The 15,255-nt window shown below is 52.1% G+C and overlaps 1 protein-coding gene across 1 annotated transcript in view; it reads right to left on the bottom strand.

The window, feature by feature from the left end:
- Positions 1-486: 486 nt before the first annotated feature.
- Positions 487-15,255, bottom strand: part of USP1 (ubiquitin specific peptidase 1) — a 28,549-nt gene continuing 13,780 nt past the window's right edge. The window contains exons 7-10 of the mRNA XM_078615264.1: positions 14,536-14,991; positions 13,921-14,127; positions 7,436-7,631; positions 487-6,384 (exon numbers count right to left, since the gene is read on the bottom strand). Coding sequence (XP_078471390.1) covers positions 5,304-6,384; positions 7,436-7,631; positions 13,921-14,127; positions 14,536-14,991 — 1,940 coding nt within the window. The 3' untranslated portion in view covers positions 487-5,303. The remainder of the gene's footprint in view (positions 6,385-7,435; positions 7,632-13,920; positions 14,128-14,535; positions 14,992-15,255) is intronic.

Genomic DNA, 15,255 nt, shown 5'->3' with positions numbered 1-15,255 from the left:
ATTGTCACAAACTCACGGAAGTTCTCTACTCCACGCGTTCGTCCTTTATATATTCGACCGTGGAGAGTTTTGTTATCAAGCACCTATTATACCCATACTGGGCCTATCGGAAGTTTCCGAGACTGCATAAGAATGTGAATACATTGGTTCCGTATCTTACGAAACAATTACAATGTTCGACCACGATAATTTAGAGTCTATTTGTCAAGATAGTTTACCCGTACCTCACCACGTTGGTCAGTGCGAGTTGGTGAATTAGGAAGATTACACTTAACCAGGAATCAATCATGTGAAGTCCGGTTCAAAGTGCCGTGTACCAACCATTGCATCACCACTTCCATCCATTATATCCTCACTTCAAGACAATTTATGATTCTTAAAAAGTACCGACCGATATTAAAGTTCAAAGCATAACCATACACGAAATATTACCTTTCAATTTCTGGCACACGTTTCATGCACACACAAAAAAACCAACGACGCAAGTGAAATAGAGGATATTTTTTACTGAACGAAAAAGGTTAACCGATGATAAAACACAACAACGATTACAACCAGATAAAATATAACGAGCAATATTCACTAGAATGACTGTTACACTCACCCTCCAGAATACATCCAAAGCCACCATCGAGACCCACTTTCACGTAACCTTGCATAAATAGTTTTGAATATCACGAATAAACTCCAATTTAAAAAAATACGCGTCCGAGGTTTACTATGATGTTGAGTCACTTGGTACCGCAACACGAAATAGCAAACGCTCCTATCTCTAGCCCCACCCCACCCCTCGTTAACCACTCCCCAAGGTTCAAAAGAACACCTTGCTACAGGCACGCGTTGATATTTAAAGGATTGCCCCTTCGTCATTCGTGCAACACATCCTCTGAATTTGCAACACATTGCACTATCAGTTTGCGGTCTATTTTCAGAGTATATAACAGTCCTAGTTACAAGTATATAAATACCGATGAACAAAAACAGCACCATGTGTTATATTTATTGCCTAGTTACCGTATAGTTGGGTGGCAGTGTGGCGAGTGGACTTGATTTATAAACGGAAAGATCGTGAAGTCACATCTCGGTGGGTGGTAGACTGAGTCCATCATCTTCTTTCATGGGTTGCTAAAGTGTCTGCAAAGGTTATGATTTAGACAGAAACAGTACTTGGATCTGTCAAGGAGGTATACAATTTACACTAACGACTCAGGACTGTCAACGGAGACCTCCCCCCACCACCTACACATTGCCAGCACTGCGGAGACGCTGTGTTTGAACAATCTAGGAGTCCAAAAACAGTGCAATTGATCTTGATGGTCTCACCATGGTGACTAACGACTGCACGTGTAAACCCGGTACGATTAATCATGCGACAACAACTATTTCCAGGGCTTTAGTCTACAATTAGGGAGCGACGATCGTTATGTATGAACCCAATCGAGTAATTTGTGCGCAGTTTTAACCTATGGTTCACACATACAGTAGGAAAGTCAAATGGATAGATTTTTTTATATTCAAAGTTGCAATTTAGCCATTGATGGCCGTTTAATTTATAAGTCCAATAGTACATTTCACGATGGATCTTTTTTTCGTGCAGTTATTGGTGACCGGGCTGAGACGATAGCCTCACTGCACCGAGAACCCGGTGCAGTCACAAGCAGCTGAACACTGGCTCGGTGCTGACCTCTAAGCCACCTGGCCACCTCTGCCAAATAACAAAAATGTATTTACCCTTAAATCCACTTTATCCAGTGCAGCGTAGTAAAATGGACACATATACAAGTAACGTGGTTAACCAATCATTACAGCATGTTTTGAGACCTGTTAATGGGCAAGGGAGACCTTCCCACAGCCTAGAAATATAGCGACAAGATAAGGTGTTGCTTTCTTTTTGAATAAAGGGATTTAAATGACTGCCTTGGCACGTCTCTTCAATAACTGGGTCATTTGAGTACGTTTCCTTCTCAAGTGCATTTCTTTAAACGCAGAATTTACCGTATTCTCTGTATTCTAAGACACTTTGGAAAGGTGCAACCAAATCTTGTGCCCAGTGTCAATAAATTTACAAACACAAAGATCGACCATACAGCATTTAATCATTTTGCAGAAAGTGCTGTTAGCGAGCACCTATTAAGGCTGGTACAGCACACCAGTGGGTGGTTTGGTCAGCTCTTACCTGACCGCCTTTGTCTCTCCAACACTGCACCAGCTATGAGCGGAAAGCAAACTCGGGTCGTAGGGTTTGTAGCATGATGCGTTAACCCCACGTGACCGCTCCTAACAAGACAAACTACAACTCACACACTCACAACTACGGGATTATGAGGAACCCTAAATTTTTGCTTTAAACAGGGCAAAAAAGCAGGTCCTAATCCGGGTTATAAGGTCGAGCATTACATCCTGGTCTCTCAAGTTAGCGGTGGTTGGGCAGTGGTGGCCTGTAATCCAGCACTGTGGAGGCAGTGAGGGTTGGTGAATCGCGAAACTCCCGTCCCGTGGACGTCGAGGAAGTGCCATACCCTGGTTGGCCAGAAGGCCGTTCACCAAGTGGACTAATTGCCATCAGTTTTCATCTGTACTGAGATAGGGTGTTGCCCCCTTGCATGTGTGGGTTTTCTTCGGGTGCTCCGGTTTCCTCCCATATGTTTAAAGACTCACTTTGGCTAACCATCCAAAAAAGAATTACTGCATTGTACGCTTTCAGATGCGCATCTGCGGTCATCTGGTACGCTCTTCCTTCCGATATTAGGAAGCCACTGGAGCTATGCACTTTTAAATAACATAGACCGAAAGCTAACTTCTTAAGAGCGGATTTTTGTGCTTGGTTTGTTGTCCTTCCCCGGCACCTCTGATTAGCATGGTTGGCTACATACGGTGCAAAAGAAGTTCAACGTACATTAAAAAAACCCAAAGCGGGCCACGTCTGAAAAAAGTCATACGACCCTGTCACTCTCCTAATGATTAAACTCAGGTGTATGAAAAATAAGAAAAAGTTTTACCGTTTCTGGTAATAAAACAGGTGTTAAGATGTTCAAACACCTTAACATGCATGTTTTGCCACAAGCATGTGAGGTTAATGCAGACTTGAAACCTTGCAAAAGGTATCTATTTGGTGATTGAATATCTTAACACCTGTTTCATTGCCAGCAACGGTAAAATCTATTCTTATTTTTAATATTTTTATACTGGAAGAAAATGGTCCCAGGGATAAACTCCAGGTATGCTTACACTTCGCCACCATTTCCCCCCCTTCCTACTGCGACTATAGTGATACTGCTGGCAACTGCACTCACTCGATGGGACATGGCCACCTCTCGGTCGCGCGAGTTCCCGAGGGACGTCTCCCCACTCCGCGTCGTTTCACCTCGTTGTTCACGAAATGCGACGGCCAAGTGCACTTGGGGAGCACGCGTCATTCACAACGAACGAGCCCGGGCGGCGACAAATGAGTGAGACGACGGATGGAGGCAGCGGTGAGCGGACAACCCGCTCGGTGGGTGCGACAACCCCAGGAAGACGTGCGACAGCGATGAGTGGGCACCTTGATATATAGGGGACAAGGGGCCAAAGCAACTAAATAGGAACTAAACTAAATTATTTTTATATTACCAGGTTAAGCCCACTGAGCTATATAGCTTTTTTTTTAGTAGCGACCTGTCCACAAATGATAGCTCAACAAAGTGGCTTATGTCAACATTCCTAGCAGCCAAATAATACTCTAAAAACATGTTTCTAAATGTGGAGGGAAAAAACCAGAAGACCTGGAGAAAAATCCATGCGACCACGGGGAGAACACGCAAACTACAAATATACAACAGGCATCAGGGTCGGCATCGAACCCACAAACTTCTTTATAACAAGCGACCGAGTTAGTATCCCGTCACCTTCGTCCAACAACTGCAGAGGTGATGCATCGATTCACCAAACAGCAATTATAATAACAAAAAACACAAGTGGTGATGGCCCTCACAATGAACTGGTGGGACAAAGGAGTTAACACATCCAAGAGGACGTCTCCAGCAGAGATGGAGTGCTGATCGACTCGTGCGTAGTTGCGAGCTGCAGCATTGTATCATAGCGAGTGAGGCATGGCAACAGCTGGGGAAGCCGTTCATCCAGCAGTGGATCGACAATGGCTCATGATGTTGGTATATGCATGAAGTTGTGAGTGAACAATTATATATATAAAAATATATGCACATCTATGTTTGTATGTACAGTATATGTACAGCTGTCAAACCACTGCAGGATGATGGCCTCCCCATGCTGTGAGCCATGGGGGGAGGGGGTTGTTGATCATATTTCACCACTCTGGTCATTCAGGTTGAAGGGGAGAGGGGATCAGGAGCAGTTCTAATGTTAACCATAACTGGGAATCAAACTCAGGTGACCGGGTTTATAGTGCATTGCATTAAATCAAAGCGTAACCCACATCCATTCGGATCGATTCATCTCTCGGGACGCACGCATTGCGTAATAATCAATGCATTTAGATGTGTGCGTAAAATGCAATTTACGGGCCGATACGTGTGACCTTTGCAGCCACTAGTGGCTGCTATACCACAATGTAAAAGAAATAACCATTTATAAACCGGGTCTGAGACCATGCGTTCATGGTGTTAGACCAGTCAACAAGCCTTGTCACTCTAAATTTGGTTCAGCACCTTACATTTCCATAAATTCCAGCTCTGAGAATTCCAATGCTGAGTCTGATCATCACGCAACGAACATTACTCTCAGTAGCAGAGTGGATGGGAGAGTGCCGCCCATTACGATGTTGTCCAGAGGTCACCTGAAGGAATCTTCAAGATGTAGTGCTGGAATATCCGCTACCGTGGGCCGGTATTTAACAAAAAGAGACTTGCAGTGTTGCCCTGCAAAACACTGCAAATAATTAATCGTCTCATAACATCACCCCGATAGCAGTAGGAGGAAAAAAAAAACATGTTGTTTAATTCGGTAAAACAAAGAACCGGATATTGGATTTAATGACCAGGTGGCGACGAAAGGAATACATCTTTACATGCTTATCTGTTGGACGAGTGTAAAAATCACCTTTTATACAGCAGTTTAACACCGCTGTATAGCTCCTCCTAAAACACATTCTGCGCGGCCTCTCTTTTAATAAAAATGCTTTGCAGCTCGTTGTACATGAGGCTAATGAAGTCCGGTCTCATGTAACATCAGTTTCCTGGAGTGTTGTTGTTGCTGCAGGAAGCTGCTACGGACAACTCTCTCGTGCGCAACCCAGTACGCTACTGAAAATAATCAATGAGAAATCAAAGGTCCCCGGGCAGCGCAAACTACCACGCCTCCTCCCACTTCTCCTCATCCTCACTGCTGAGGCGGTAGAAGAGGAGGTAGGGGGTTGCGCTAGCATTGTCCAGGGGCACCAGCAGCGATGCCATCTCTCCCTCGCTCACGGCGTTCACCTCAGCATCATCAAAGCGCAGCCAGCGACCCTCCCACTCGCCCGCAATTGCACCAACAACGCCATCATCAACATCAGCACCGTCGTCGCTGGTCCTGCCGGAACGAGGTCGACCGGCAGCACCGTCCTCTCCCCACCGCCGATCGCTGGCACTGTTCGCCGTTGCCAGAGCTGCTGCCGCACTCTTAACTTCGGTGAAATCCACGGTTCGCGCCGACCTGCCGAAATTCTTCTTCTTACCGAGCAGCGGCCCGGAGCCGGGCAAGGGAGGTTTGCGCTCGTCCCCGTGGTTCTCTCCTCCGAGCCGCTCCCTCCCACATGCTCCTAGCCCATCTGCTGGCGGTAATTTCGCTTGCGCCATCCTCTCCGCGATTTCTTTATGGCCGCCTCCGTTTTGTCCCCCCACCGTTGCTGCCTTCACGGCTGCAGTCTGCTGGGTTGTGAGACTGTCACGGCGGCGCCGCCCGTCCTCACGCTGTCCTCCGCGTCCAGCGCCATTGGCGGCGCACAGGGAAGCGTTTCTCCTGCTCCCCTCGCTCATCTCGGAGCCGTTTTTGGGTCCGGGCTTTGCCGATGTAACAGGGCGACCTTTGTCCGCCAGCGAAGCGGCCGTCTTCACGCCATCTCGCTCGCCACTGGCCTCAATACCGCCGCCCTCGCAGCCGTTGTAACAATCGCGACCACGAGGACAATCGGGGTCACCTGCGCCATACAGCGCACGCCTGGGCCCCGCACCGCCGCGGCCAAGTAGACGTGGCGAGCCCACGCGCACGTACGCCGTGTAGTGACCCGCACCGGCCGAGCTCCCGCTGTGGGTGATGAGCGCTGTCAGGCGGTACAGCGGGGCCTGGAGGCGAGACCGGGGGCCCCCCACGAGCCACTCGGATACGGAAAGGCAGCGCGGGGTGAGCACCGGGGCCGTCACCTTGGTGGCGCCAACCACCGGGCACAGGCTGAGAGAGGGGAGGTGGGGAGGGGGGACGCAGGTTGCAATGGTGGTTAGTCAGAATCGGAATCTTTATTTAGACTGGAGGAAGCCGATGAACTCTGAAGCTCTTTTTCACAGACGTCCAGTCGGGGCAGGTCAGAAAGTTACAACAACAATGCAAAACCCGGCAGGAGTGCAAAGTATAGGAAAGGTACCCAAGCCACTAAATGTGAATGTAGCAATTCACTGCCCACCAACCCCCTGTCGTCATGGCGATTTGGGGAATTCTCATGATTGGGGGGGGGGGTACCAATTCAGTTAGAGGGTAAATTCCATTTTGTCTCGGTTTTACCGTCTCATTTGTATAATTTATCATTATTCCTGTCTCAGATGTACAGTTTGGTCTGCTCAATTAACCTCAATGTATCAATTTAGCATAGTCCAGGAACTTGCAAATAGGTACGTAAATCACAAACAACGGTTTCTCGCACATACAATGCGGTAAGCGTTAGAATCAATTCTAATAGATGAAGCCATGCGTAATTGCATGCCTAGTCAGTGAATGGGTTCAAATCCAGGCCATTGTAGAGCATACATGTCAAGTAAAATGCTGAGGTTAAAGATTAATCTCAGTAAAGAAAACAGGTAAACATGACCAGGTAGCTCAGATGTCAGAGCTGAGGTCCTGGGTTCCAATCATGGCAGTCACTTATGATGAAATTGGGTTGACAGTGGTTATGGGGGTGACGGTAGTGGTTGCTTTGATATTGCAGGGGATCGTGGTGGTGATGGAGGTGGCGAAGGCGGTGAAATTGGCGGCGGTGATAGTGGCAGCGTTGGTAGTGGTGGCGGTCGCGGTGAGTGTTGGTAGCGGCGGCGGTTGTAGCAGTGTTGACAATTGCGGTGACAGCGGCAGAGATGGTGGCGTCCTCGGTGACAGCGCTGGTGGTTGCGGTGGTGGCGTCGCTGATTGCGACAGCGGTAGTGATTGCGACAGCGGTAGTGGTGAAGGCGGTGACAGTGGGCGGGGTGGATGGTAGTGGCGGCGTTGGTAGTAGCGGTTGCAGCGGCAGTACCCGATGGCGGAGAACCTCTTGAGGTGAAGCGTGAGGATGCGGGGGAGCCGCCCGAAGCGCAGGGTGCGCTCCGCCTCTGCGTGGTGCAAGCACGTCTCGCAGAAGTACTTGTCTCGCCCCACGAGCCGCTCGGCACGCGCAAACCGTGCCAGTGCCCACTGCACCGACTTGCGGCCGGCCTTGGGCTCCGGCGACACTGCACACGCAGGCACGACCGCACAAATAAGAACTCAACTATTTTTTATTTTACCAGGTAAGGCCAACTGAGCTACATAGCTCTTTTTTAGAAGCGTCCTGGCCACAAATGATAGCTCCAACAAAGTGGCTTATCACGTGGAAATGTATAGAAATTTTATTTTAAATTTGCAGCAGTCAAATAATAGCAAGGTTGGCTACATACGGTGCGAAAGAAATTCATACATACAATGGTGAGTGGTGAGTGCCAGGTGAATAACAATTTTAGCTCGCACGGTGCCTTTCACCTAATAATTATCAAGGAAACGCTTTAGATCAATGACAGTGGGTCTGTGGGAGATGGTTAGGAAGTGCTCTGTAATACCGTCGAATACAGGTCGACACCCGGGGTTGAGGCACACTGAGTTTTATTACAACAACCGTCGTGACATACACACTTGAGGGGGTATCGGCCCCCTCACCCGTCTTTCTGGGGACACCTCTCCCAGCTAACCCTAGCCTGCCTCAGAGTCCTCCTCTCGTGGACTAGGGGAGGCTATCTTGGCCCGACACTGGTCAGTCGGGCCCGGTACTCAGAGTCCAGACCAACCCTGGCTCTGGCTCTGGCACCACGCCACTGGCTCGAGCCTGCGCGGTCCTGACAAGGACGGCGTAGCAGGGGGAGACCAGGGCTCTATCTGGGACGTCTTCCGTCTTCTCTTCTTAGCTAACCCAACTCTCCCTAGCCCCCCGATACATTCCCCTTTTATACATCCCCCTCCCTGAGGGGTGGGGCCCCGGGGGATCGTAACGTCCGAAGCGCGGACGTCGTAGAGGGCACCTGCCCGTGCACTGACGTAGCCCCGCCCACTGTGCTAGTTTCCCGTTGGATCCCATACATATCAGCTCGACACATATTCCCTCCGTAAGACCCCTACATCACCCCCCCCTGTACAGCTCGCAGCCGTCCCGGCTGCAACATCGACAATAAAAGTTTATTCAGCCCTCGATACCCCAGCGTGTGCCTCATTTTTTTCAACAATAACGCAACGAGCAGAACAACAGGAAGAAAGAAAAAAAATAATCCGACGAACCCCTCCCGCGAATAAATACGAAAACCGTAGGACGAGCGTATATACACGTGTATCTTTACCCGGAGACCCCCTCCAGCCCCCCCCCCAGACGACGCACAACACACACAACACACACAACACACACAACACAATAATCGTACAACGCAGCGCGGCACGTGCCGGGAACACAGCACGGACGCCCCACACCGTGAGCACAACATGCGAATGTACACCGGAAAGAGAAACCACAAAAGACTCAAAATTTTTTTTTTTTTTTTTCTCTCTTTTTTTCACAAGAGTCTGCGCATTTTTGCGCGCGTCCTCGCCGCCGGCCCGTCACACGGGACAGGCGCGGCCGGCAGGTCGTCGGCCGGCAGGTCGTTGGCCGGCAGGTGTTCATCACAGAGCGAGTCTGTTGCCGACGTCGCAAGACCCTCAGCATCACCTGCGGGGGTCGTCGGGCGTGAGCCCGTCACTCCCGGTGCGCCGGGTCATGTCGGTGGAGCTTGGGAGGAGGAGGAGGAGGGCCGGCGTCCCGGCGAGGCGTCGTCCCCCGCTGTCGAGGGGAACGGCACCCCAAGGCGACGTGGCCCCGGACGCCGCAGTTATAGCAGCGCGGGAGCGCAGGTGGTGAAGACGGGCGGTCGGGGCGGGTCGGGCCATCCCGGTCCGCCCGCGCTCCCATCCGTTGCTGCTGTCGGAAGTCGGCGGCGTAGACCTCCTCCGTCGGTGAGGTGACGGCAGCCACCGTACGGCCGGCAGCTGCCCTGCTGGCCTTCCTTCGCTGCGACAGGAGGTTGGCGTGGAGGAGGCGCGCCGCTTGGAGGGAACCCATCTCCACGTCCTCCTGCGCGACGATGGCGACGTCCAGGTCGTCCGCCAGCAGAAGGATCTTCTCGGTGACCATGGCGTCGACGCCTTGGTCATCCATACGAGGGAAGGCCGTCTTTGCGAGCGCCAGAAGGCTGGTACGGTAGGCGAGGGGCGACTCCTTCGCACCCCGCTGGCGGTCGTAGAATCGCTGCCTACACTCGGCCGATGGTCCGTAAACCCCAGCCAGCAATTGCAGCGCCATCTGAAGAGTAGAGCGCTTGTCCCTCGATGCGGACGTAAGAGCGGCGAGGGCGTCGCCGTCAAGGAGCGCCGGTAGTGCGCAGAGGGCTTCGTCGTCTGACCACCCCGCCATCTCTTGATGCGCGAGGAAGCGCCGCTGAAATCCCCCCCAGTCGCCCTCCTCAGCCACGAACTCCTTCAGCGGGGGTAGTCTTTGGTGTAGTGCCGCGACCGCCGTGGAGGGCCGCACTTTGATGTCCCCGCGACTCGGCCGAGCGTCAGCACGAACGGCAGCTGTAATCGCCTGTCGCGCAGATAGTGACGCTCCGTCCGAAGGCGGTGACGCGGCAGCTCCAGCGGAGTCGATGTCGGACCCCAAGTTGAGGTTGGCCACGCCCTCGGCAGCTGCTGCGGCGATGGCGGGACTTTCAAAAGTGCCGTCGTTAGAAATGGCGGGAAGGTGCAACGGCCGTCGGCTGTCCTCGCCTCGCGGTGGTCCAGCAGCCCCCAGCCGAGTGATGGTCTCGAGTGTGGCGGCAGCAGCGTATAGCAGCTCCGCCAACCTCGCGTGCGCCAGCCGCAGCCCGTCGGACAGCGACTCCCCTTCCTCCCGATGGCCCGGTAAGGACGCATTCGGTCCCGGCTGCTCGTTGGCCCCCTCAGCCGTCTCTGGTACCGCACTTCCCGCGGTGTCCTCCGCCTCCTGCACCCCGGCCCGAGCTGTTCGGCGCGTGTCCATGTTCGTTGTTTACTTCTGACGCCAGATGTAGTACCGTCGAATACAGGTCGACACCCGGGGTTGAGGCACACTGAGTTTTATTACAACAACCGTCGTGACATACACACTTGAGGGGGTATCGGCCCCCTCACCCGTCTTTCTGGGGACACCTCTCCCAGCTAACCCTAGCCTGCCTCAGAGTCCTCCTCTCGTGGACTAGGGGAGGCTATCTTGGCCCGACACTGGTCAGTCGGGCCCGGTACTCAGAGTCCAGACCAACCCTGGCTCTGGCACCACGCCACTGGCTCGAGCCTGCGCGGTCCTGACAAGGACGGCGTAGCAGGGGGAGACCAGGGCTCTATCTGGGACGTCTTCCGTCTTCTCTTCTTAGCTAACCCAACTCTCCCTAGCCCCCCGATACATTCCCCTTTTATACATCCCCCTCCCTGAGGGGTGGGGCCCCGGGGGATCGTAACGTCCGAAGCGCGGACGTCGTAGAGGGCACCTGCCCGTGCACTGACGTAGCCCCGCCCACTGTGCTAGTTTCCCGTTGGATCCCATACATATCAGCTCGACACATATTCCCTCCGTAAGACCCCTACAGCTCTTAAGTTCAAATAGGAAACGCTTTCTGAAAGAGATATTTTTTCAGGTGGGACTTGAAGGTCCCCTCTAAGACACTGTTGGGGCAAGTGCTGTCGTGTGCCTGTACGGCACATGATGGGGGTGGGTGGCTCGCACGTGAGCAGTTGTCTCCCAACTGCTGATATTTGCACTGTGTATCAGGTGTAATAAACGACTTCCACGACACGTTGAGACTTGCGTCCTTTCTTTATTAGTTATGACTGCTCGGCTCCGCACTCTCTTTACATGGTCACCCTCTCTCTCGCCGCATGCACGCGCTCTCTGCTCCTCTGTTCCCGCGCGGCTTCCCTCGCTCTCGCTTCCCCGCGCACCGCTGGTTGACGGCGCGTTGGGAATCGAGAGAGCTTCGCCCGCGGCTGCCACGTGGTCGGTGGCTGACGAGATGGCGGAGATGCAGTGCGGACCCAGGCTTCCACACCGAACCCCGAGTCCTCCTCCTGCCTCTCCTTATATCCTCCTTGGCGGAGCAAAGCCCCGCCTCTAACCACGCCCCCTTCAGAACCTTCTCGATGGTTCCCGCATGTACCCCTGAGCTCTGCTCATGAACTGTGGCCCAGATCAAACCCGTAGCCCTGATTGGCTATGACCGATGCGGCAATGCCTATGCAGCCCTCCGTATGTCGGTGTGCTCTCTCATTACACAGGCACTAATATTTAAGGCCAAGTAGAGGCCCAGAACTGATTCATATATTAGTCACTGTTATTAGCAGTGAGCGGGAATTGAACTCCAGTCACCGGGTTCATAATGCAGGGCGCTGATCACTCTACTACCGCTCCCCACACGTGCAAACATGCACACATGAGCGTCAGTAGGCCAGTGGAGCCGTGTATTGGAGGGCGGGTATCTGCAGGTCTTTGTAAATGCCTCCATTTGTTGTAATATTGATTTGAGGTGGGCTATCAAATTGGTTCAGTAATAATCGATCATTAGGTCTGTCGTTCGACTAATCGGATTACACTAAAATAATTACAAGCCCCCCAGCTTGATAGACCCATTTCAAAATCATACAACAAACAGGCATGCGCTGTTGCGGAGAGGTGTGGGCGAGCTTCTGTATTTCAACAGGTTTCCCCAATATTGATGACTGGTGATTGGTGAGTGCCAGGTGAATTGGTGACAGGTAGGCGAGTTGATGGTTGGCAAGTGTCAAGTGAATCGAGAACTGGTGAGTGGCGAGGGTCAAGTGAATTGCTGATTGCCGAGTGATGAGGGTCAGGAGAAAAATAATTGCCTAACAAGCCTAGGTGAGTGTCATGTCACCCCATTTATATGACGGGCTGCTCGCTAGCGCTGTATCTTCTCTTGCGACCGATGTCCAAACCTTACCGCAAAACCTGGCTCTCATTCCAGATGTATCTCACTGTTTACGCGACGGACCCCACTTACTATTAATAATATTCCTACCCATGTCAGCAATCGCATTCCCACTTAACAGTTTAATAGCCCCGTTAATTACGCTCGCCTCCACTGGACAATGCAAGTCGTGATTCAGTGATTCATTCACTCAAAGACTGTGTTTCTCGCACCATTCGCATGCTAATTGGCAGGCGGTGGTGGCTGTGCTGCACTTGGTCTGTTAAATCCAGCACTGTGGAGGCAGGGAGGGTTAGCAGATCACACAAATGTTGCGAGAACTCCCTTTCCATGGATGTCGAAGGAGGTGCCATAATCTGGCTCGTCAGTAGGTTGTACAACAAAGTGGGGACTAATCTCTATCTGTCCCATCTGTATGAGACAGTGTTGCCAGCTCGCACGAATGGGTTTTATCAATGTGCTCCGGTTTCCTTTCACGTATATAAACACTCATTAATCGGCTGAAAACAACTCAATCTGTGGAGGACTGCAGAGCTTTGGCAATTTCTGGCATCAGCTCATTGACTGGCTGCTGCTTCCCGCTCGTTTGTGGTTCCTCCTTGCACCTTTTGAGTCATTCTCTCTCGTCGAGAGCAAACAAACACTGTGTGGCACCGCATAAGTAGATTTTTTTTACAATTGTTAAATTAGTCTTATTATGACAACGCATTTATTCAAATTCAAGAGTGAGTGGTGTTGACTCATGCAAGGGGAAGAACACGCGACTCAAATCGGATAACGAGGGCAAGCAACGCTCGGGCATATTGCCTGGAGGATAGTGCTGCCGCATCCATCGCACAGCTTGGAATGCCACCAGTCCCGGTTTTCCTAGGACCGTCACCACAGTTGATGAACATAATAATTATTTTGCTTGATATAGCACCTGTATGTCGTAGAATGCTTCACACGTGATAAGCGACTCGCATCTCATTTCATCTCAAAACATTTGAAGGGGCACCCTGGGTGGCAGCCGTCCCTGTGTGGCACAACGTGCCTTAGCAACTGGCCTGCGAGCGAGAATTAGTCTGCCAGTCAGGGGAGATGATTGCTGTTTAATCCCAACCGAGTCATTTGCAATGTAATTTGCAGAGTTGGACCATGATGAGAATGATGATGTGCGTGTGTGCGTGGGCAGGTGTATGAGGAGCAGCAGTGCAGCAGTTAGCGCGCTCTGCTACAAACTTGGCGACCAAAGTTCGATTCCTGCTCAAAGTCAACATCGTTGACATATATCTGAGCAGGTCTTAAGCTTCCCCTAGGTCGACTCAGCCTAAAATGAATACCCGGTGCAATGTATAAACATCGCAAATTGGGAGACAAAGGCGGTCGGCCGTGGTACTACTGGCCACCCACCCCCTCGTGTTCCGTGCCAGCCTTCATAGGCACTGCTCGCTAACAGCACTTGCCCTAAAAGTCTGTCAAGGCTATACGGGGGATCTTTGTCTTTGTGGGCGAGTGTGGCGCGTACCGCCGAGTACGTCACTGTCCGCATTGAGCAGGCAGCCGTCGGCACCCTCTTGCTCCTCCAACTCCTCCTCGTGCTCGTCCTGCACGGGCAGTGAGACGTCGAGGAAGCTCTCGGTGCGCTCCGAGCCGCACTCGCACTCCAGGCAGCGTGTGCGCAGCACAAGCTCCCCCTGGAAGAGGTCGCCCACCACGCAGCCTTCGCTCCGGCCTGTGGGACGGAGCAGTGGCGGAGCGAGACGTTGGGAGACACGGGGAGATGCAGTGAGACACAGGAAGAGCCTGCCCACCACGCAGCCTCCGTGCGGGCCTGCAGGACAAGCAGGGGTGGAGGGAGACGCAGGGAGAAACAGGAAGACACGGTGAAACGCAGAGAGATACAGACACACAAGATAAAAGGAGACACAGGGACACAGAGCGAGATACAGCAACACAGAGAGGCAGAGTGAGGCAAAGGGAGGTTCATGGAGACATAATGAGACACTGGGAAATACAGGAAGAGAGTGAGACACAGTGGGACAGTGAGTGATTCGAATGAAGTAGTCAAACAAGTTCCATGACCAAAACGGTGGGCTGATAAAAAGGCTGTAAATTATATTCGTACAAAAATCTCACAAACCTGTTTCCACAGAAGGCAAGAGTGTGCGTGGAGTGCCTTCATCGCAGGAGAGAGGATGACAGCACTTCTCAGCTGAGAGCGATTTCACGTCTGAGCTTCCGTTTCCGTTATCCCGACACCCCAACTCCTCCCCATTCTGCGCGACACCCCCAGCTCTCCGGGAAGCCTTTACGTCGATCCCGTCGGAATGCTCTCCGTTCCCGTTGTTCTCCGAACCAGGGAGAGCATGAGCTCCACTCGCGGAACTGGCTTCCGTGCTGGAGCACTGGTCGTCACCGCTGCTGCTGCCACTGCTTTTACGGTCGCTCTGCCGGAAGGTGAGCCCACTCACGATCTTGCCGATGGCGCGGAACTTGGAGAGGATGGAGGGCTGGCTGTGCAGCATGGACGGAGCAGGGACGCGCCGGGAGGCGCCCAGCCGCCGGCGCTTGCTGGGCTTGGGCGGCGAGCAACGGCCTAAGCACAGCGCGCAAAATCATGGTCGTGCAAGCACGACAACAAAAATGCATGAAATCATTAAGTATTTTGAATTAAAAGGTAAATCCTTGTAATTAACTCATTCTGATGACGCACGTGAACGTCATCGGTTTTTCTTCTGACGTACACGTCATGGGAACGGAATCGGAAGGCCATGCAGGCGTGCGTGGAACAGTTTGGCATAAGCTATCATACAGTGGGGTCGTGTTGCTACATTGTACTGCGGTGAGTACAAGAGGTCTT

Source organism: Lampetra planeri, chromosome 46 (genome assembly GCF_965212315.1).
Source record: "Lampetra planeri chromosome 46, kcLamPlan1.2.h2, whole genome shotgun sequence".
NCBI lineage: Eukaryota > Metazoa > Chordata > Hyperoartia > Petromyzontiformes > Petromyzontidae > Lampetra > Lampetra planeri.
Note: the sequence above shows the minus strand (reverse complement) of the source record. Positions and strands in the feature narration are given on the sequence as shown.